The 23,219-nt window shown below is 45.3% G+C and overlaps 1 protein-coding gene across 8 annotated transcripts in view; it reads right to left on the reverse strand.

Annotated features, from left to right (window-relative positions):
* smoc1 (SPARC related modular calcium binding 1) overlaps positions 1-21,244 on the reverse strand; it is a 117,327-nt gene extending 96,083 nt beyond the window's left edge. For all 8 annotated transcript variants that reach the window (XR_009784243.1, XM_061743370.1, XM_061743369.1 and 5 more), the window contains exon 1: positions 21,108-21,244. Coding sequence is in view for 7 of the 8 variants with exons in the window: in XM_061743370.1 (XP_061599354.1) it covers positions 21,108-21,209 (102 nt within the window). In the remaining variant the exon portion in view is untranslated. The remainder of the gene's footprint in view (positions 1-21,107) is intronic.
* Between the last annotated feature and the right edge of the window lie 1,975 nt (positions 21,245-23,219).

The following is a 23,219-nucleotide window of genomic DNA, read 5'->3' on the forward strand; positions in this document are numbered from 1 at the left end:
GTAACGCCGTCCGCTGCCGGTAAACACTGCAGTCCCTCCTCTTCCACTCTTATTGCTCCGGCCACCCTGACTTTCTCATTTCAAAGGCGGCGTTGGAGTCAGGAATGCGTTCCTGCAGCCACGTCTTCATGCAACCTGATCAATCACAACCCCGCGGCGCTCCGATCAGGGTCCTCAGAGCCCGGCCGGTTCCTTCGCCAACACTTCACGCCATTAATTCAGACGCCTCTCTTTTGTTTGGCAGCCGCCTGCTCGACTGCATTCCTGTTTCTGGCAGAAAACGTCGTTAACGAGCTTCGATCTGATCAACGATCACACATCTGGTGGTCTCCCTGCAGCCAGGACGGACGGCCGACCCGTCCAGAGTGCAACGCCACCTCACACCCCAACACAGCCGGGGTGGGGGGGGCTACGGCTGAACCCCGCGACCCCGAACAGGAGCATGTGCACAGGGATATTGGGTCGCTTTGCAAAAAAAATCTTTTTTATGTATTTTCCAAGACATTTCACAGTTTTTCTTCTCAAAAGAAAACTTCCGCCTCACTTCGCATTTATTAGGCGTGTTTAACTGTAAAAAAAAAAATACAGTTAAACACTCCTAATAACGCCAACAATAATAATAATAATTAAAGCTGCAAGCAGCGATGAACGGGCCCTCGCGTGTGCAATTTGTCCCTAAATTAAGGTCAAGGACTCAAAACTAAGTCCGATGACACCACCATGACTCTCTATGTCAAACCATTCAAAAGTTATGGCAGAAAATAGCGACAACCAATCAGAAGAAGGGGCAGGGCTAATTCAGGCCAATGAAGCTCAAGGACTCAATACCGAGTCCGATGACACCACCCACGACTCTTTATGTAAAAGCATTCAAAAGTTATGGCAGAGAAAAGTATTCTGGGGGGCGCTGACGATTTTCGTTCATGTACGTCAAACCGTATTGTGGAGCTTGAGGCACAAAGTTTTTTCTGTCTGAACTGGCTTGCGTGCAAAATTTGGTGACTTTTGGGGCACGTTTAGGGGGAAAAAAGGCCCTTATTTCGTCAGAAGAAAAAATTCCTACAGATACAATAGGGCCTTCGCACTGTAAGTGCTCGGGCCCTAATAATCCTATTGAAGGGTCAATAATGTTGAACCTAGGGGGCAACGTGCAGATTTCAGAGCCGACGCCAGTCCAGGAGGATGGAAACCGAAGGACGGAAACCGAAGGATCGTTTGAAGCCTCCGTTTGGCTCCACCTTAGAGAGGCTCAACGCTGCAGCAGAAATAAACATATTCATATGCTGGTGAAGAGACAAAAACTAAGATGTAGATTCATCCACGACGAGGCAGGATTGTTGTTCTGCTGACGCTAGCCTGGTTCTCTGTGCTCTTAACTGATCGCTTTAGTTTTTATTAGTTTTAGTCATGTTCACTCTCCTTTTAGTCGTGTCAAGTTTCAGTTTCAGAGCATTTTAGTCTTATTTTAGTCAGAATTGTCCATTTTAGTTTAGTTTTAGTCAAAGATTGTATTTAGCCAAACCCATTTTACAATTCAAACAAGGTTATCTTATTATTATATTATTGGTACCTCATAGACTCAAGAATACATTCATTCCAGATACAGAAGACTCTAATTTGAGTTTACAACATATTTATTTTTGCACATTTCTCGTCATCTTTTTCTTTTTCAACGACACATTGGGTTTTCTTTTCCACGTCTATGTAGGAAAGTGGATCCAAAGATGGTTCTTCTTCTTCTCCAGCCCCAGAGAAGATCCCCGCGTTTCTCTATGTAACTTTGTTTTTAATGTACGTGAACCTAGATCTCTGCGTTAACGGCATCAGCCTCTAACTCTGCAGCTGCATCTTCTGGATCTGATTCCTGCTGCAGCGACTGGGATTGAGGACTAACGTCACCCAGCAGAACTAAACCAGAGGAAACTACTGAAAACATGGACATTAAACCAGAGAAACTACTGAAAACATGGACATTAAACCAGAGAAACTACTGAAAACATGGACATTAAACCAGAGAAACTACTGAAAACATGGACATTAAACCAGAGAAACTACTGAAAACATGGACATTAAACCAGAGAAACTACTGAAAACATGGACATTAAACCAGAGAAACTGCTGAAAACATGGACATTAAGGATATTAGAGTTTTTATTTTGTAATCTACAGTTTAGTCTGGTTTTTATTCCTCCACGATATTGCATTATATAATTAATGATCGTTATCGTCATATGACCAGCATTTTCGTTGCGGATCCTTTTGCCTCCGGTGATAAAGGTTCATTGACGATGATATTTAGTCATAATTCTCGTTGACGAAACCAGCTTTAGACGGGATTGAAGCTCTGAGGTGAGTGAGCTCCCCAGGTGAGGGTCGCCTGTCCTCTACCGGGTCCTCGGGCCCCAGCGGAGCTCCGCTGAAGCTCTCCCAGACCTCCTGAGAGACGTTTCCCTGCTCCAGCAGATGAGACGATCCCTCATCTAAATCAGGTGTTCCTAAGAAGGGAAACTGGTTCATTCCAACAAAAACTTCTCTAACCCCGAGCTGATGTCACATGTTGGTTGAATCAGATGCTGAACAAGCGGTTAAGAGCAACAGTCACCTCGACATGAATGACATCACCGCTGCCACGGAGAAGGCATCTGCATGTGTGTGTGTGTGTGTGTGTGTGTGTGTGTGTGTGTGTCTCATTATCCTCCTCTGCGCAGCAACAGTAAACACAGCAACAACACGTGCACGTCCTTTACTGCATCATCAGCAGCTGTTTAGCATTTTCAACTTTAGTCAAATAGATTCAAAGTCGGATAAAACTGATGGAGCGGTGAGAGTCGCCTGACGTCGGGGTCGGCTGTGTTCGCCGTCCCTCGGGGCGTTTCACCCGCTTCGCTTCCTCGGAGGCCCGGGAGACGGTTTCTGGGACCAAAAGGTCCAACTGCTCAGGCGGGGAAACCCAACCAGAGACGGGAAACCCAACCACGGATTGGAAACCCAACCAGGGACTGGAAACCCAACCAGGGACGGGAAACCCAACCAGGGATTGGAAACCCAACCAGGGATTGGAAACCCAACCAGGGATTGGAAACCCAACCGGGGATTGGAAACCCAACCGGGGATTGGAAACCCAACCGGGGATTGGAAACCCAACCGGGGATTGGAAACCCAACCGGGGATTGGAAACCCAACCGGGTATTGGAAACCCAACCGGGGATTGGAAACCCAACCGGGGATTGGAAACCCAACCGGGGATTGGAAACCCAACCAGGGACGGGAAACCCAACCAGGGATTGGAAACCCAACCAGGGATTGGAAACCCAACCGGGGACGGGTGACCCAACCAGGGATTGGAAACCCAACCAGGGATTGGAAACCCAACCGGGGACGGGTGACCCAACCAGGGACGGGAAACCCAACCGGGAATTGGAAACCCAACCAGGGATTGGAAACCCAACCAGGGATTGGAAACCCAACCGGGGATTGGAAACCCAACCGGGGATTGGAAACCCAACCAGGGATTGGAGACCCAACCAGGGACGAAAAACCCAACTAGGGATGGGAAACCCAACTAGGGACGGGAAACCCAACCAGGGATTGGATACCAACCAGGGATTGGATACCAACCAGGGATGGGAGACCCAACCAGGGACGGGAGACCCAACCGGGTACAGGAAACCCAACCAGGGATTGGAGACCCAACCGGGGTTGGGAGACCCAACCAGGGAAACCCAACCAGGGACGGGAAGCCCAACCAGGGACGGGAAACCCAACCAGGGACAGGAAACCCAACCAGGGATTGGATACCAACCAGGGATTGGATACCAACCAGAGACGGGAGACCCAACCAGGGACGGGAGACCCAACCGGGGACAGGAAACCCAACCGGGGTTGGGAGACCCAACCAGGGACGGGAAATCCAACCAGGGACGGGAAACCCAACCATGGACGGGAAATCCAACCAGGGACGGGAAACCCAACCATGGACGGGAAACCCAACCAGGGACGGGAAATCCAACCAGGGACGGGAAACCCAACCATGGACGGGAGACTCAACCAGGGACGGGAAACCCAACCAGGGATTGGAGACCCAACCAGGGACAGGAAACCCAACCAGGGACAGGAAACCCAACCGGTGACGGGAAACCCAACCAGGGACGGGAGACCAATCAGGGACGGGAGACCCAACCAGAGACGGGAGACCCAACCAGGGACGAGAAATCCAACCAGGGACGGGAAATCCAACCAGGGACGGGAAACCCAACCATGGACGGGAGACTCAACCAGGGACGGGAAACCCAACCAGGGATTGGAGACCCAACCAGGGACGGGAGACCCAACCAGGGACGGGAAACCCAACCAGGGATTGAGACCCAACCAGGGACGGGAAACCCAACCAGGGACGGGAAACCCAACCGGTGACGGGAAACCCAACCAGGGACGGGAGACCAATCAGGGACGGGAGACCCAACCAGAGACGGGAGACCCAACCAGGGACGAGAAATCCAACCAGGGACGGGAAATCCAACCAGGGATGGGAAACCCAACCATGGACGGGAGACTCAACCAGGGACGGGAAACCCAACCAGGGATTGGAGACCCAACCAGGGACCGGAGACCCAACCAGGGACGGGAAACCCAACCAGGGATTGAGACCCAACCAGGGACGGGAAACCCAACCAGGGACGGGAAATCCAACCAGGGACGGGAGACCCAACCAGGGACTGAAACCCAACCAGGGACGGGAAACCCAATCATGGACGGGAAACCCAATCAGGGATGGGAAACCCAACCAGGGACGGGAAACCCAACCAGGGACGGGAGACCCAACCAGGGACAGGAAACCCAACCAGGGATTGGTGTCCCAACCAGGGATTGGTGAGCTAACCAGGGCCGGGAAACCCAACCAGGGATTGGTGTCCAAACCAGGGACAGGAAACCCAACCAGGGATTGGTGTCCAAACCAGGGACAGGAAACCCAACCAGGGATTGGTGTCCAAACCAGGGACAGGAAACCCAACCAGGGATTGGTGAGCTAACCAGAGATTGAGACCCAACCAGGGACTGGAAACCTAAACAGAGACACGAAACCCAACCAGGGATTGGTGAGCTAACCAGAGATTGAGACCCAACCAGGGACAGGAAACCCAACCAGGGACGAGAAACCCAACTAAGGAAGGAAACCCAACCAGGGACGGGCGTCCCACAACCCCCAACCATGGTAAGGTAGCCATTCAGGAGTAAGAAAGTAAAATAAAAAGCATAGTTATAATTTAGTGAGACCTTAAGGTGCCACGTTTAATTCTAATGTTGACGGGAAAAGTTGTTATATGATAATAAAGCTGTAATGTTGTGACAAAAAGACCATAAGGAGATTAAATTGTATTTTAAAAACTTAAAAACTTAAACTTAATTTTCAGAATTCATAAATTCATCTTTCGACATGTCACATTATCATTTTGTTTCAAAATCATTTTACCTGTTAATATGATTTACCTTGTAGGGGATTGTTTTACATTGCTTTTGTTCAAAATACCACACGACAGAAAAAAGGGGGTGGAGTCAAACACTCAGTGGAACCGCCTCTCACGCAGGTTACTCTTTGAAATTACCAAAACAGTTTTGCACAAAGACAAAAGGCCCCCCCATCAGAACTGGCATTAAAATGCATCCTGGGTAATCTGGATGCCAACGTTGACGCCAGGTCTGAACACGTCACAGGATGGACTCAGGAGGTGGTCTGGGACGTCTCGCGATGGATTCAGACACAACCTAAAAAAACATTTAAAACGAACCCTAATGTCATTGGTTCCGGCCGGCGGTTTCAATATCGGGTCCCCGAGGTCCGATGCCTCGCAGGTCGGCATCAACACACCTGATTCAAGTGAATCGATCACCAGGATCTGCCCCAATGCCCTAGAAACCGGGTTGTTTGATTCATCGTCACGTGCGGTGGATCATGAAGTGATCATACGCATCCCTCCTTGAATAAAGTCGTTAAATAGAAAAAGCTTGTGATGGCTCGTCTATCTTGCAAACATGCAGTTGGTGTCTGCCAGCAAAGGTGCTTTGCATGTATCTTTGCATGTCGGGTGTGAAGCATCGTCCTGGCGACTGGAACCATCTTAAACCGGGTCTGAACGGACAAAGAAGCTTTGTTGTGGCCCGAGGAAACGGCGTTGGTTTATTAGCAGATCTGTGGATCCGTCACACCCAGAGAATGTGGACGCGTTCATCCCACGCGCCTTCTAATGCCATGGACACTTGCGATTGGACGTCCTTGGGTGTAAAGTTGCTTTCATCAACGAAAATTATGAATAAATATCGTCGTCAATGAACCTTTATCACCTGAGGAAATTGAGACGATAATTAAATATTTAATGCAATATCGTAGAGGAATAAAAACCAGACTAAAATGTAGATTACAAAATAAAAACTCTGCTAAAATGTGTCTTCATTTTCGTTGACCAAAACGAGACGAAATCCTTAGTGTCCATGTTTTCAGTAGTTTATCTGGTTTAATGTCCATGTTTTCAGTAGTTTCTCTGGTTTAATGTCCATGTTTTCAGTAGTTTCTCTGGTTTAATGTCCATGTTTTCAGTAGTTTCTCTGGTTTAATGTCCATGTTTTCAGCAGTTTCCTCTGGTTTAATGTCCATGTTTTCAGTAGTTTCTCTGGTTTAAAGTCCATGTTTTCAGTAGTTTCTCTGGTTTAATGTCCATGTTTTCAGTAGTTTCTCTGGTTTAGTTCTGCTGGGTGACGTTAGTCCTCAATCCCAGTCGCTGCAGCGGGGAATCAGATCCAGAATCAGCTGCAGAGTTAGAGGCTGATGCCGTTAACGAAGAGCTCTAGTTAACATCCATTAAAAACAAAGTTACAGAGAGAAACACAGGGATCTGCTCTGGTGGGGAGAAGAAGAAGAAGAAGAAGATCCATCTTTGGATCCACTTTCCTACATAGACGTGGAAAAGAAAACCCAATGTGTCGTGGAAAAAGCAAAAGATGAGGAGAAATGTGGAAAAATAAATACGTTGTAAACTCAAATTAGAGTTTTCTGTATCTGGAATGAATGTATTCTTGAGTCTATAAGGTAACAATAATATAATAATAAGATAAACTTGTTTGAATTGTAAAATGGGTTTGGCTAAATACAATCTTTGACTAAAATGGACAATTCTGACTAAAATCACCATCCTTCATCCATCAATCCATCATCCATCCATCCATCCATCCATCCAAGATGAAGTCCTGGACAATTCTGACTAAAATAAGACTAAAATGCTCAGACTTTTAGTCGACTGAAACTTGACACGACTAAAAGGAGAATGAACGTGACTAAAACTAATAAAAACTAAAATGATAGCTGGACCCAAAGACTAGACTAAAACTAAAATTGGAACAGGCTGACAGAAACTACTTGACTGCATGTCACTGCAGGTTTGAACAGGATCGTCTCCACGCTTCACGTCCCGTTTCCTCGGACCGTGATGAAGGAAGCGTTCAGGGACCTGGATGTCACTGACGCCGGCAGCAAACACACAACTGCCCAGCTGAGGTTTGTCACGGGTTTATCGCCGCAGACAGAAATCTGATCGCCGTTGGACGATGTTTGATCCAGATTAAGTCACATCTGATGAAGAGTCGACGACGGCGAAATCTGATTTCCTCCTGATGGTAATCAGGAGACGAGTACGTGATTAATGAGGGAATAACTTCCCCGTCTCTCTTTTGAAGTAGTGCGAATGACTCTAAATCAAAGTTCTGGTGGGGATTGGGAGGTTGGTGGGGGGGTTCTTCCTTTTGGGATCTGGCTTTAAATCTGATTAACAACATTCCCTGTTTGTCACTAATGCTACATCCTGGCTGCAGAACAGTCAGCCGTGTCTGCTGTTCCCAGGAAGTGTGGAGGTGGAAGCCAGTGTGTGTGTGTGTGTGTGTGTGTGTGTGTGTGTGTCCATCGTACGTTACAGTAGATTATACATCCCCGTCCGTCGCCTACTCCAGACCACACACAGCAACCCGAATCAAAGGAAAGTCAAACACGAGGCAGAGCCGAGGCTGATCTGCTGAGCGCGCCGGCGCGGAGGCGGAAAGGTTTTTCCTAAATCTGCCGGATTAAAAAAAAAGACCCGTAACTCATTCACCAGGATCCCGCCGGGCCCTGCGGAGGACGAGAGCGGTTTAACGGCGGCGTGGCGATTCCCTGACTCGGTCGGACGGCTGCTTTTCATTACGCTGATTAGAAAGTCCTGAAATTGGGCATGAAATGGACCTGCTAATCACACATCGTCATGCAGGGTTCCACATGTGCTAGCAGTTTGATCGGACCCCGGCGGAGCCCGGCTCGCAGCCGGCTGCGGGTCCGGGTCCATCCAGGTGGACCTTCGGGTAGAACCCAGACCTCGACCCGGTCGGAGCGCCGTGGCGCCACCTTAACAGAGCTTTGCACTAGAGATGCACCGATCAGGAATTTGAGGGCCGATCACCAATAACCGATCCCCAAAAGCAGTATCTGCCCATCCCGATATAGAGGGAATGTGCATGATGTCACAGATGTGACTTCACAGCGGGTTTCGCCCACTGAGTGTCAGAAAGACTGAGTGGCAAAAAGACTGAGTGGCAGCGTAAACTTTCAGTTTGAGCAACTGGAAAACATCTAAAATGGGAAAGAGCTGTTGTGCGATCGACTGTACTTATAGATTTAGCAAGAAATCGGAGTTATCGTTTTACAGACTGCCAAAAAATAAGCTTAAGAGAGACAAATGGATCACTGCAATTCACAGAAACAACTGGATTTCAGGCACCGAAACATGGATTCTCAGTTCCCATTTTGTATCAGGTAATGTTGGATTTTTGGGTAGCTAACGTTAAACGGTCAAATCATAAAGTTTGGTGTCCTCATCACTTTAATTTGTCCAACAAATCCTGCCTTGAAGTCGGACCAAGCGTCAAGACTTTTGTATTCCTTCAAGCTTTGCTTCGTGTATTTCCCCGGCGTAGAAATTAAGTGCATATAAATATCAGGAAACTGGATTTGTGGCCAAATATTAATGTCCATGGACCACTGGTTCTTGGTAACTGTACCAAATATTAATGTCCATGGACCACTGGTTCTTGGTAACTGTACCAAATATTAATGTCAATTCAATTCAATTCAATTAAATTTTATTTATATAGCGTCTAATACAACAGAGTTGTCTCTAGACGCTTTACAGAGACCCATACCCAGAACATGACCCCCGAGCAGTTATTACATAAACAATGGCAGGTAAAAACTCCCCTAGTGGGAGAAAAACCTTAAGCCAAACAGTGGCAAGGAAAAACTCCCCTTTAGGAGGGAAGAAACCTTGAGCAGGACCAGGCTCATAAGGGGTGACCCTCCTGCCGAGGGCCAGACTGGTGGGTCAGGGACGGCAACAGCACAGCAGGCAGGTGGAAGCAGCAACGGGATGACCCGGGGTGGGGACCGCAGGCCAGCACGCAGCTCCCGAAGCTCCGGCCCAATCAGCAAGTCCCATGGTGGTCCATGGACCACTGGTTCTTGGTAACTGTACCAAATATTAATGTCCATGGACCAGTGGTTCTTGGGGTAACTGTACGGGTCACTGTCAAGTCCAACTGCCTTTGATTTAAAGGGGACCTATTATGAAAAACACGTTTTTTCTTGCTTTAACATATATAAAGTGGTCTCCCCTCAGCCTGTCAACTCAGAGAAGGAGGAAAGCAACCAAATTCTGCAGTGTCTGTACAGCCGCCCGGATGAGCCGTCCAGTGTGATGTGGATCTACGAGCCGTTCAGATTCTGCTCCCGTCGTTACGTAACGACGGGAGCGATGCGTGAAACCACGCCCACAACTAACTGTCAGCCGGAGCTTCCGCCATTTTTCCGTAGTGGTGTATCACGTCATTCAGGCAGCCAATCAGCACAGTGCCTCATTATCGTAGCCCCGCCCACTCAGAATCCTGCATAGATAATGAGGTTAGAGAATGGGAAGATAAAGACATGGTTTAGAGGCTGAATTTCTAATTGATTTAGCAAAAACTACCAAAAGCTTGTTTTTAAGACATTCAAGGCTGTTTAAAATTGGTATTAGATGCCATAATAGGTCCCCTTTAAGCCGATAATCGGCTGTTATCCCGTCTTATCCACTAGTTGCAGCCATTTTTGCTGATGTTTTGCCACTCAGTGGGAGTAAGGGGGCTGGTCCAGTGAGAAAGTCACGTCAATGCAGACCCTCTATTGCAGATCACAGCTTGAAATCCATAAATTCGTCAATATTGTTCTCATTTACAACACTGGCATTGTATTATTAGGTATAAAAATTAGGAGATGAGAAAGTATCATGAATTGTCTGTGTTATTACAGGCTGAGGCAATGTGCAATATTTCACCCTCTAGAGACTCTTAGAGACGATTTAGACTCATATAGCTTATTAGCTTAAGCTTTCCTGTGGTGATAAATGTGTACAACACAACATGCAGTACACCAACACAGACATGTCACTCTCTTAGAGTTGATACAAGTTGTAAACTATAAACCTTAGTTTTCCTGAGGAAAAAGGAAATAAGTATTTAAATAAAAATTAATTATGAATTATTAAGCTTTGTGAAAGCTTTAGTGATAGCATCTGCCGCGTGTGAGGAAACTCTTGTGAGTGAAGCAGAACTCTTCACACTAGAACTCCAAATGTCACTCGTTAAGCCGACTGACATGCATAAGACTTTAGACTGTATATAGTTTGGTAAAACTCAGACGGGATTTCATCAGTGAAATAATTACGACACAGCAGCGTGTACCGGGATCCAACCAGCTAACGACGCGGCTAAACCCGATGTCTGCTATGACCTGGGTGTGGGATGCGGTAAACGCACAAGCCCGGGCGGCGGTTTGTTGTTGTAAACGTCATCGGATCGGCTCGAACCAATCGGGGCATTATCGGCCGATACAGAATCGGTTGCAGATCGATCCGTCCAGTGCCACCGCAAGGGCTGTGCGAACAGTGCGACCGCACGGGGCCTCGCACTATGGGCCGTTTTTTGTTTTTTGTTTTTTCCCTTATAAATATCAACAGTCACGTTCCATTACAGACCTAAATGTGTAATAGTCTGTGCATATCAATAAATATATGTGCAATGATGTGCTTGCTGATTGATGTCGCTGTGCAGCTGCGCGTGTCTGTTGTTCAATACTAAACTGTCAGACCAAGCGCAGACACAACCTGCTCTGATCCAGACGGTGGAGTTGGAACAAACTGTCACACAATGTCGAGAGAACGAGACAGATTCAGGAAATTTCCATCAGGGGATGAAAAAAGAAAAAAACTAAAGAAAATGGAAGAGTTTAATGCCTCCCTGAAAGGCTTGTTTGATAAATTTGTTACAAAAATCACCGATCCGACCAGGTCTCAAGCAGCCGCGGCGTCCCGCGTTGAGGCAAGAGATGATGATGAGGCAGGGGAAGGTATCCAGTATTTTGATAATTGGAGAGTTAAAATTGCGCATATAGACACCCGATCCGACCCGAAAAACCCAAAAAATTTCGCGCGCGTGAGCGTAGCGAGCGCGCGAGGGCCCCCCCCAGCCATTTCGCACAGGGCCTCGCAAATCTCCCAGGCGGCTCTGTTTGCACGAATGAATGTCTGCAAACCTCCACGAACCGGAGCAGCATCGTTGAGAGGAACCAGCCCAAATCCGTCCAGAAGGTCGACCAGCGACGGTTCCCTTCAGGCGTTTGGGCCTCAGGTGCAACAGTTTTACCTGAACAGGTCAGCAGAAAATGGAAAAAATAAAAATAATCATACGTCTGTGTTTCCTCCCTGGATCTGTTTGATAATTCTGCTCCACGATGTTTCTTAAAGCAGTTCTATCAGCATTCTGGGAGCTGATTGGTCCTTACAGCATCATTAGCTGCCAATACTTGCTGTTGAATCTCAATATAATACTAGTATTAATATAATGTAATCGATTCTGAATCTTAAGAATCAGAATCGAATCGATTCTTGACATTTGAATCGATCCCCAGCCCTGTGAACAACTGCCTCCTGCTGCTGTAACGGCGACTCATTCACGTGTTTAGAGTTGTGCGGTATTTGTTTTAGAAATGCAAAAATCAAAACCATCTCCTCCAGATTGACCTTGAGGAGATGGTCAATCCCCCCCCGTTCAGTGTGATTTATAATCAGTGTGATATATAGCACAATCAAAGCAATCGATATCCCTGTTCGGTCGTTGTTCTCCACAGCAGACTTTTCCAGTCGGCTCTGTCAACTCGACATGATTCTGTTCAGGTTTCAGGTGAACTCTTATTCATCGTCCGAGCGGCTCTCGTTCCAGCAACCGCCCCCGAGTCCGGACTTATACATTCCCAACACATCGTAGAAATATTTTTAAATTCCCTGCTGAGTTCCTCCAACCCGAACAGGCCGAGGGCGTCAGTATTTGACGTAACAAACTGACTGCAGAGATTTGGAAGAAGAGTCAAACATAATGATGATTCGTGCAACATTACAGGAAGTAGAAGCCCAAAGGCCGGATAAATAAACACCAGGTTGCCCTTCTGGCTGAGACACAATGAGTCAAATATCCAACAAGCTAAATGTTTGCCATTCTTGTAACTGAATATCTACGAGTGCATTTGTATCTGAGGTTAAACATGAACCGAGAACATCCTCGCGGAGGAAACATTAGTTGGCTGCACATTTTCTGAGAAAAGACAAAAGAAGACTCCCTCCGAGGGTTTCTGTGGTGGTTTTAAGCCCATTTTTCAGACCTATGAGTAGGAATGGGTGATATTTTACCGTTCACGATAAACCGTCAAAAACAATCCCCATGGTAAGAATTTGTCATCTCGTGGTAAAAACGATAAATTCATGTTTGACGTTTTTGTGTAAAGCTGATTTATGGTTCTGCGTTAAATCCACACACAACGTACGTGAAGGAAGGAAGGAAGGAAGGAAGGAAGGAAGGAAGGAAGGAAGGAAGGAAGGAAGGAAGGAAGGAAGGAAGGAAGGAAGGAAGGAAGGAAGGAAGGAAGGAAGGAAATGAGCTTGAAAGAAAGAAAGAAAGAAAGAAAGAAAGAAAGAAAGAAAGAAAGAAAGAAAGAAAGAAAGAAAGAAAGAAAGAAAGAAATGAGCCTGAAAGAAAGAAAGAAAGAAAGAAAGAAATGAGCCAAAAAGAAAGAAAGAAAGAAAGAAAGAAAGAAAGAAAGAAAGAAAGAAAGAAATGAGCCAAAAAGAAAGAAAGAAAGAAAGAAAGAAAGAAAGAAAGAAAGAAAGAAAGAAAGAAAGAAAGAAAGAAAGAAAGAAAGAAAGAAAGAAAGAAAGAAAGAAAGAAAGAAAGAAAGAAAGAAAGAAAGAAAGAAAGAAAGAAAGAAAGAAAGAAATGAGCCAGAAAGAAAGAAAAATAATTCCCCGTTGTTGAGGTTTTTGTGTAACAAACATGGCAGATCTGAGTCATTACAGTTTTGCAGTACAGGTGTAACTCATTTAATTGGTTTTTATCAATTCCAGTCAATTCAATTTAATTGATGAAGTTTAGTCTTTCCAAAGACTGAATGTGGTGATAGATTTATAGTTACAAAGGTGGAGTTGAATTGGTATTTTTTTTATCGTTATCAGGATAAATGCCAGAAATGATCGTGATAATTCTTTTAGTCCGTACCGCCCATCCCTACCTATGAGACGATATCTCGCCAGGAGGCGACTGTTCTCAACCCCGGTTCCTCCGAAGACGGATAGATGTGGGCGACCTTTGACCCAATGACCCGTTCTGGGCCAATCAGACATGATGGCCGCAGGATAGCAGCCAGGTTATGCTCACAATGAGAATGATAATGCCTTCTTAGCGCTACATTTAAAGGATGATGAGATCAGAACCGCCAGGAAAAGCAGCCTTCGGTAGGAATCACATCATTTCATCCCGTCCGGTCCATCAAATCTCCCCCAGCAGGAGGTGAAATGCAGCTGCGAAGGCCGAGGTTTAGTCCTGAACCGGTAAACCGGAGGTTTAACAGGAACCAGAGAGGCTCGACTCACTCCTGCAGTCGACCTCTAGTGGCCGGCCGAGGAACTGCAGGCCCTCTCACCTCCTCAGTCACTTTACAAGCAGATGTAAAATCTCTTAAAATCTTTTTTACACTCCGGCCTTCGGTCCAGGACGAGCCTCAGACGTCTCGTCATGGACTATTTATATTTATATTTATTTATACTCTGTTTTCATCCACCAGTTAAACACATTAACTGTTTCTAAATGTGTCATATAAATAAAGTTGACCTCGCTATGAAACTCGTCAGTATTATTTATTTTTTTCCTTTTTTTTTTTTTAAAAATAAAAAATATTAAACCCCCCTCAAAAAAAAAAGAAGATTAAAATGCCAAACTTGGTATTAACCATTAATATATATATGCAGACAAAAGACTTAATGTACAGTTTTGTAAACTATTTGTATTTTGCATCTGATTTAATGTTTTGGTGCATCTGCATGTGTCTGTATTTAATTACAGTTTTGTGTTTATAACGGCCTTGTTTGAATAAATATATGGATAATATTTACATATGGTTGTGACTGATTAAGCATCAGGTCAGGTTTAAGTGATGCTGATATACGGTGTAATCTGATTACTATAATGGTAAATAATGTAATTTCAATCTTTAATATTTAAAATTCAGGTTACATCTCCAAATTCAGTCCAATTTAAATCAGTAACATTCACTATTCATTCCTTTCCTGAGGTGGAGGGGGGTGTTGGAGCTGGTTATTCTGCTAGATGACTTTGGGACTAGTTAGTAGTCGTGTCAATCCTTAAAAGCACTGGAGTCAATCCTCCAATAGTGTAGAAATAGCGGTAGTGCAGTCGCCACACAGATCTGATCTCAGCTGATGGATGGAAACATTTATAGTGAGTTCAACATCATCATCCACTTCTCTGTGTTATTGAGCTGCAGTTGAATACAAGCTCATATGGAAACTAGCTGAACCAGGATGATGCTCTACAATCACGCAGGATCAGGACATTACTAGGTTTCTGTTTGGTCTGAGCTGAACTAGTCTTGGTCTTGATACTCCGGTCTTGTCCTGGTCTCGGTTTAGGGGTCTAGACTACAAGTCTGCTAGCAGGTAACAGACCTGGACGCCCATCAAGGTCACGAGAAAGCAGAAAGTTATGCTGGACCGCGGTGAGTCTCGTAAAAAACACCTGGAAGGCCTGATTTTACCAGGAACCTGGTCCTGCAGACCCTGCAGGACCTCCACCTGCCCCCCCGCCGCGGTCCAGAAACCCGGTGTTCTGTCCATCCACGCTACCCGTCCAGAACTGCTACGTTGTGGTACATATATATGTATGTATATATACACATACATACATACATACATACATACATACATACATACATACATACATACATACATACATACATATATACACAAGCCAGCAGAGATAATTTTAGATATTTTGCGGCGCAGTATAGGGCCAGCAGAGATCATTTTAGATGCTTCCCGTGCCCTGAATGCATTAAGTGACGGGAGCATTATTAGATAGGATGTTACTAGACTATCAAATTATTCTACCCCTGAAATATTGATTTAAAATTGATAATATGGGACACCCTGAGGAAGGCTGTGGCCGAAACGCGTGGGCTGTAACCCACTTTTTTTATCTTTTCTACATGAAATAGCCAATTTAAATAAAGGCTTTTTATATTTGCCTTGGATTTTTCTTCTTTTTTTATATCCTTTTTCCCACCAAAGAGCACCTTCATCACACGACTTAGATGAATCTTCTGAGCACTCTGGACTTTCTGGACGTTAAATCGATGCAGAGCTTACACCGTAGGCAATAGTATCTTATTCGTGGCATGTTCCAACCAAAGGTTAATTTGCACATTTTATTTATAAGAGGTCATCACTGATTGGATTTTATTTTCAGTGAACTTTTATTTATTTGTCCTGTTTCTGTTTTATCTATCAGGTTGTATTTTTTTCTACTTTGTGATTTTATAAGCTAGGAAAACTTGAAGGACAATGTACTTTTGCTGTTTGCACTGTTATCCCACTGTTTAAGCCATACAGTTTGAATAAATGTTGAATCTGTTCTTACATTTCAAACTTGTTTCATTTGAGTCATTACAGTTTTGCAGTACAGATGTACTAATTTAATTGGTTTTTATTAATTCAATTTAATTGGTGTAGTTTAGTAGCATTTAGTATTCTTTTAGAGCAGTGTTTTGGGGGCTCCAAAGACTGAATGTGGTGATAGATTTATAGTTACAAAGATGGAATTGGTATTTTTTATATCGTCATTTTTATCGTTATCGGGATAAATGCCAGAAATTATCGTGATACATTTTTTTAGTCCATACCGCCCATCCCTAGCGCACACGCACAGTCGATTTTCAAAGTTTGATTGTCACGCCCATCATTTCTTGCACGATGTAAAATTGATAATATGGGATGTTGAGTATTTGATCCTTCAAAATACAACTACCCATGACAGGAATTGCATTACACTTTGTGAACATTATACGATAAAGAGAAAAAAAAACTAATTTTATCGCTTTAGTTGATATTCATTCAGTCATTGTCCTTTATTTAACCAGGCAGGTCATTAATAACACATTCTTATTTACAATTACGGCCTGGCAAGAGACAAGGACTACTTGGGTGAAAAGGAAGTGGTTTAGGGAGAAAAACACAGTAAAATTGTAGCTCTACAAAAGTAGAAAACCCTTAGGTAGCATTTTTCAATAGGGTAGCAAAAATCGACAGATAGACGCTATCGGTTTATGCGGCGGTAGCATTTTTGGACGAAGCAGCAGAAATGGACAGAACAGCGGTCCTGCAGCAGAACCAGACCCCCCCACCGGTCCTGCAGCAGAACCAGGCCCCCCCCACTGGTCCTGCAGCAGAACCAGGCCCCCCCCACTGGTCCTGCAGCAGAACCAGGCCCCCCCCACTGGTCCTGCAGCAGAACCAGGCCCCCCACCGGTCCTGCAGCAGAACCAGGCCCCCCCCACTGGTCCTGCAGCAGAACCAGGCCCCCCACCGGTCCTGCAGCAGAACCAGGCCCCCCCACTGGTCCTGCAGCAGAACCAGCCCCCCACCGGTCCTGCAGCAGAACCAGGCCCCCCCACCGGTCCTGCAGCAGAACCAGACCCCCCTCTCTCCCGAGGTAAAGCTATGCGGTCTTGGCTCGGCGTCGGCCCATGATGCCGTCGCCCAGGTATGCCGGGCCTGGCCACCGGCGGGTTTCTGGGACGAGGAGGATTAAGGACACGCGGTCCAGCGTGGGACGGCATCCTCATTTCCCGAATGCCATCCTCTGTGGGAAACCCATTCCTGGGCCGTGAAGCGTTCAGAGAGACGGCACCTGTCCACCATCTGCCTCATTAGTCTGATTCCTGCTCCGCAGGTTGAGAAACGCTGCTTCATATCGTTCTGGGGCCATAAAACAGGAAAAAAGGGGGGAACTTTAATCCACTTAGGCCGTAAAGGATGGATCACTTCGCATCGCGGCTCATGAGAAGCTCAGCGAGATTATTTTTTTGGCTCTTGGTTTTTACGGATTACGTCCCGCCTGGCCCTCATGAGCAGATCCGTTAAAGGAAAACCATACAGGAGACGTGAGAAGTGGGGGTTAGAAACTCCTTGCCGGTATCAGCCTGGAAAGTGGGGGTGTGAACTCTGGCTGCAGCAGCTGTGAGCAATGGGAGAAGCATCCAGGCCGAGGCGTTGGGGGTTGGGGGGGCTGCAGATCCTCATTCATGATGAGTTAACGACTCATCAAGAGGCATCTGGGAAGAGTCGAGTGTCCGGCTCCTCCGTCCCGCATCCTGGACTTCATCTAGACTGGGTTAGATCGGGTCTGAACGGGTCTCCTCACATCTGAGGATGTAATAATCTCTCGGCCTGCATCCTGGACCTCATTTAGATCCGGTTTGAACAAGTTTGACCAGGTTAAACCGGGTTTGAACAAGTTTGACAGGGTTTGAACGGTTCTCCTAATATCTAAAGCCTGAATTATGATTCTGCATCAAACCAACGCAGAGCACACGCCGTCGTCGTGACACCGTCGTGACGCCGTCGTGAACCTTCAGACTTCTCCGTCACTCCATCTCTCCACGGTGCAGTACCCCCCGTGACCGCTAATTCGCGATCTTTTTCTGAATGGTTTATCCGACTTTTTCCGGTCACAGTAAATCAAAGAGATAAGGACAACTATTGTGCAAAAAAACAAAACAGAAAAAAATCACACATACACGAAGAAAAGAGTGGTGAAAGTTCACGACTGCTTCAAACCGGAAACCGGAAATTCGTTGCTACCAAGCGAACCAATCACAGCCCGCTCGTCTGCGTTTGGTCTCCGTCGCCTCGACGCGTAGTTACAATTTTCAGGAGGTGACGGCGTCAGTGACGGCGCGTGGTTTGCGTCGACGCGTACCCTACGCCGTAGGCACAGCGTCATTTTGAAGCAGAACCATAACTCAAGCTTTAGGGTGAAACAATCTCTCGTTCTGCATCCCGGACCTCATCTAGACCTGGTTTGACCGGGTTTGACCGGGTTAGACCGGGTTTGAACAAGTTTGACAGGGTTAGATCGGTTCTCCTCACATCTGAGAGTGAAACAATCCCTCGAACCTCCATTCTGGACCTCATCTAGACCTGGTTTGACCGGGTTTTACTGGGTTTGACCGGGTCTGCCTGCATCCTGGACCTCATCTAGAGCAGTTTTGACCCGGTTTGACCGATTTGGACCGGTTCTCCTCATCTCTGAGCATGAAACAATCTCTCAACCTGCATCCTGGACCTGTTCTAGAGCGAGTTTGACCAGGTTTTACCGGGTTTGACCGGGTCGGCCTACATCCTGGACCTCATCTAGACCAGGTTTGACCCGGTTTGACCGGATCTCCTCCCATCTGAGGGTGAAACTGTCTCTCAGCCTGCAGAACAGTCCATGAAGACCTTCGTCAGTCACACATGAACCTCAGTTTCCTCATTCGTGCATGTACTTGGCTCAGCCTGCTACCTGAGTCAGACACCAAACATGAAACAACCACCACCAGCACGAGACCCGGACCAGAACCACCACAGCGTCCAGCAGCCTTCAGCGGGGCTCCGGCTCGGCCTGCAGTCCACTCTCTGCAAAGATGTTGTGAAACAGCTCCAGGATGTGAGTGTTTTGCATGTCCCCCCCCCCCTGCTGTGAGTCATCTTCCCCCACATCAACCACAAATATTACACAGCATCGCGGAGCTGAATCAGAACTGTTCCCCATCACTCGTTCCCTCTGCGCCTGGACGGTGTCGTGGGAACGGAGGAGCTGAGCAACAAGTGAAGGAGTGTGAGAGACAACGAGGGAGATCCCGGAGCAGGGATGATGCCGCGGCAGGGAGATCAACAACGGCACATTTCCTCACCTGAGCCGAGCTGGAATCTCCGTTTCTCATCTAATCCCTCTGTGACACGAACTAAAAACATTTCTCTGGACCAAACATCAGAAATTAAACCCATCAGCTGCCAAGATTCTCTCTTCTTTTTCTGGCGGACAAGTTGAGCATGGAGGCATTTTTCCCTAAATAAAAACAAAATGGGGCCTTTTAAAGTCCTTAAAAGCTTGTTAGCTGCGTGGCTTTGGAAAAGTGCAGCTCTGAGGCTCTGAAAGCTGAACCCTGGGGGCATCTGGTTCCTAGATCTGATTCTGGTGCTTTGACAAGGCCATCAGCAAGAGTTAATGCATTTAATTTGTCTAACCTCCAATAAAATGTTATGACTGAGCATGGAAAGTCCTTGAATTTAATACCAGCTGCTGGCTTTGATTGCTCGGAGGCAAGGAACTCTGCAAAAAGCAAGAGCGCATTTTATCCCAACCTTTTCTTTTCCTGCACAAAACACCAGCAGAAAACGGTCCGAGGAGACGCAGCATCCTGCAGAAACATGCGTCGCACTGGCGTTCAACATCACAGGTGGGTGTTATATGCTCAGGTAAAGCTGGGATCTGGTCTAACGGACCCCCGGCGGGGACCCCCGCAGTAGCGCCACCAGGGGGTGGCCATGGCCCCCCCTACTAATTTGCTTGTCACCCCACTTGCCTCAATTAAAAACAAAAAAAAACACTTGCTGGTCACATCAATTCTATCGTCAGTTATGCGTTTCATCCCAAATCATTTGGGCAAAATGCATCAGTCAGCGTTTCTTTAAGTATTTCTGAGCCTAATATTAAAAAAAAAAATATATATATATATATATGTATATATATACACAAATTAAAAAAAATTATATATACATATATATATATTAATAAAATAAATATATGATATATCAAAATATATGATATATTAAAAATATAAAAAATGCATATATGCCTTAGGTTTTTACCAACGTGGTATTAACCATTAATATATATGGAGAAGTTAGAAAGTAAAAAAGAAAAAAGTTTTTCTGACCCTAATAATAATAATAAAAAAAATATATATATATTAACTAAATATATGATATATTAAAATATATATGATATATAAAAAATGCATATATATATACATACATATATATATATATGCCTTAGGTTTTTACCAACGTGGTATTAACCATTAATATATATGCAGAAGTTAGAAAGTTAAAAAAAAAAGTATTTCTGACCCTAATAATAATAAAAAATATATATATATATATATATAAACTAAATATATATGATATATAAAAAATGCATATATATATATATATATATATATATATATATATATACATATATATATATATATATATATATATATATATATATATATATATATATATATATATATATATATATATATATATATATATATATATATATATATATATATATATATATATATATATATATATATATATATATATGTGTGTGCCTTAGGTTTTTATAATATATATGTTAGAAAGTTAAAAAAAAAAAAAAAAGTATTTCTGAGCCTGTACACTACAACAGTATAATAAAGTCCTGTAATGATGGCTTTTAGTTTTGGTGTCCACCCCAAGAATTGAAGTGGCCCCATCTGGCCCCCCGGCGGCTGGACCGGCTCCCCCGGCCCCCGGCCCCCCGGCCCCGGCACCACCGGCCCCCCGGCCCGCATGCAGGTCTCCACTCACCCGGGATCCGTGCTTCTGCCCCGACACCTGCGGCAGGTAGAGCAGCAGCGGCGGCGCCAGCAGGCAGGACAAGGTGACCGTCAGGACGCCGGACAGTAACATGATTGGATGTGGAAGATAAAGCGCAGAGCGCAGAGCGCAGAGCGCAGATCAGTCCTGTGGTCAAAGGTCCGAGCAGAGGAAAAAAACACACCCCACCACTCTTTTTTTTTTTTAATTCCCTTTTGTCTGTCTGTCCAGTAACTAATCACATAATGATGATATCGGAGGCTTCATAGGAGACTGGTTTATCCGCCGCGGGAGGATCAGCTGTTCATTCCGGCTCCACAGGTTGAGTCGCGCTCGGATTCAACGAGACGTCATTTAAAAGTGAAGGAGGGACCCGCGTCACCTGAGTGACGGCCCCGCCGGCCAATGGGAGCGAGGGTGGGCCCTCGAGGCCACGCCCCCCGCCCCGAACCCCGGTGTTCTGCCAATTTCTGCTGCTTTGCCAAAAAATGCTACCTAATGGTTTTCTACCTTTGTAGAACTACAATTTTACTGTGTTTTACTCCCTAAACCACTTCCTTTTCCCCCAAGTGGTCCTTGTCGCTTGCCAGGCCGTCATTGTAAATAAGAATGTTATTAATGACCTGCCTGGTTAAATACAGGCGAATGACTGAATTAATATCAAATAAAGCGATAGAATTGTTGTTTTTTTCTCTTTATCGTATAATGTTCACAAAGTGTAATGAAATTCCTGTCATGGGTCGTGTGTATTTTGAAGGACCAAATACTCAACATCCCATATTATCAATTTTACATCGTGCAAGAAATGATGGGCGTGACAATCAAACTTTGAAAATGGACTGTGCGTGTGCGCAGAACCACAAAGTAGCATTTCTCGGCAGGTAGCAATGATTGGCAGAACACCGGTTTGACCGGGTTTGAACCGGGTTTTAGTTTAGTTTAGTTTATTGTTTTGCACAGTTTTTTAAAAATATACAGGAAATATCATATATAAATACTATACGGTGCAGGAAGAGGCAAAAAACCCAATGGGCTTATTTGAAGCCTCCAATGAAGATATTAAAGTTTCATGTGTTTATAAAGAACACAAGATTAACATACAAAAACAAAAAGTATAACTACACAAAAGTGATGACAAACTAATAATGCAATATATAAATAATAAAGAATAAAGACAAAAAAATAAGTGTGTGTGAGTGTGCATGGGATATTGTTTTTACAACTTATATTACTTATATTGACTCCTGAGCAAATAAGACGGTACATGTCACTATGAGTGAAACACAAAAAAAAAAAAAAAGAACATGGATACATGTATAACATTACATTGGAAAAACAGTTATGAAACAGAAGTCAAGTGGTCCTTCAAACGTCTTTTGTAACCTTTCAAAGAGGAAGAGCTCTTTGCCAAGTGGGAAAAATCATTCCACAATTTAGTGCCCTAAATCTCACCGAAAATTGACGTCTGCAAGTGAGAAATTTAGGAGGATGAAGATCTGAGGATTGTCAAGTTGAATAAGAATGAACCTGTGAATTTAATGTAAAGTAAGTCTGGAACTGTCCAGGAATATTCCCTTCACTTTTGACCCAGTTTGACCGGGTTTGAACAGTTCTCCTAATATCTAAGGGTGAAACAATCTCTCAACCTGCAACCTGAACCTTAATCTAGACCGGGTTTGATGGGGTTTAACCGGGTTTGACCGGTTCTCCTCACATCTAAGGGGGAAACAATTTCTTGGCCTGCATCCTGGACCTCATCTAGACCCAGTTTGACCGGGTTTGACCTCTAGATGAGGTCAAACCCGGTCAACTTCACATTTAAAAGTGAAGGAGGGAGCCGCGTCACCTGAGTGACGGCCCCGCCGGCCAATGGGAGCAAGGGTGGGCCCTCGAGGCCACGCCCCTCACCCGAACCGGGGCCCGCGGAGCCCGAAGAAAAGGAGCTGCGGCGGCTGCAGCTGCAGAGCCGCTGCAGAGACAAAGGCCCGGCATTGGGAGGTCAAACTGTGGGTTCCAGGCCCCATTCAGGGACAGATAATGCTCCATAATGGGCCGGAGTCCTGCTGCTCTGACATTTAGCCTAACATCCATTGAGGGAAGTCA

The sequence above is a fragment of the Cololabis saira genome, chromosome 16 (genome assembly GCF_033807715.1).
Source record: "Cololabis saira isolate AMF1-May2022 chromosome 16, fColSai1.1, whole genome shotgun sequence".
NCBI lineage: Eukaryota > Metazoa > Chordata > Actinopteri > Beloniformes > Belonidae > Cololabis > Cololabis saira.